The sequence below is a fragment of the Myotis brandtii genome, unplaced genomic scaffold (assembly GCF_000412655.1).
Source record: "Myotis brandtii unplaced genomic scaffold, ASM41265v1 scaffold691, whole genome shotgun sequence".
Taxonomy (NCBI): Eukaryota; Metazoa; Chordata; class Mammalia; order Chiroptera; family Vespertilionidae; genus Myotis; species Myotis brandtii.
The window spans coordinates 1,216,790-1,217,585 of record NW_005370704.1 but is presented as its reverse complement, the minus strand read 5'-3'; the positions used below and the strand labels follow the sequence as shown (position 1 = coordinate 1,217,585).

General features: G+C 68.1%; 1 protein-coding gene across 1 annotated transcript in view; it reads right to left on the bottom strand.

Annotated features, from left to right (window-relative positions):
- Positions 1 to 796, bottom strand: part of CACNA1B (calcium channel, voltage-dependent, N type, alpha 1B subunit) — a gene marked incomplete at its 3' end in the record, with an annotated part of 138,429 nt that overhangs the window by 75,450 nt on the left and 62,183 nt on the right. The window contains exon 17 of the mRNA XM_014529697.1: positions 1 to 50. This exon is cut by the window's left edge and continues 10 nt beyond it. Coding sequence (XP_014385183.1) covers positions 1 to 50 — 50 coding nt within the window. The remainder of the gene's footprint in view (positions 51 to 796) is intronic.

The window sequence follows — 796 nt, the reverse complement described above, 5'->3', positions numbered from 1 at the left end:
GTTGGCGAGGTTATCCACGGCGATGGCCAGGAAGACATTCAGCAAGGTGTCTGGTGGCTCCAGGTCAGGAAAGAAACCCCGTCCCCACACATCACACCACAGCCCCCATGGACACAAGGCACCCCCGATCCTGACCCCTCAGCCTCCTTTCCTTGGCGGCCGCCTTCCCCTCAGAGCCCGGGCCCTGCAGCCCGGCGTCCTGACAGTGCCTGGAGCAGCCGCAGGGCTGTGGCTCAGCGCCCCCCGTACCGCCCCTCATGCCCACACCCCCCAGCCCAGCTCTTCGGGGCTGATTTGTGGCCAGAAGCTCAAGCTGTGGGATTCACCCGCCCTTGCCTCCTGGGAGGGTCCACGGTCCGCCTGCTCCTGTGCCCCGTCCCCACCGCCTGGAGGCAAGAAGCACCGGACAAACACCACCTGCTTCTCCGGCCGCACGGGCTCCTCAAATCTGGGTGCTGTGGGCAGAGACCACATCCGACAAACTACAGACCTGCAACCACCCAGGGCAGCACCCGGGCCAGGTCCCCGGCCAGGCTCACACCCGCCGCCTTCTTGAGGAGCAGGGCGTCCGAGCCGAGCCCACGACAGGTGCGCGGAGCACCCAGCACCAGGCCCCCGAACCTCGTCCAGGAGCACCCCGGCCATGACATGATCCTTAGAGGCGAGCAGCAGGCCCGAGGGGAAGGAGCCAGGCAGCCTGCCCTGCTCGAGTGGCTCCAGGGTCGGCCTCGGATGCCGGGGACCCGGATGCCGCTGACCCGTCACTTGGACATCCCTGCCCCTGCAGCCACGCCCC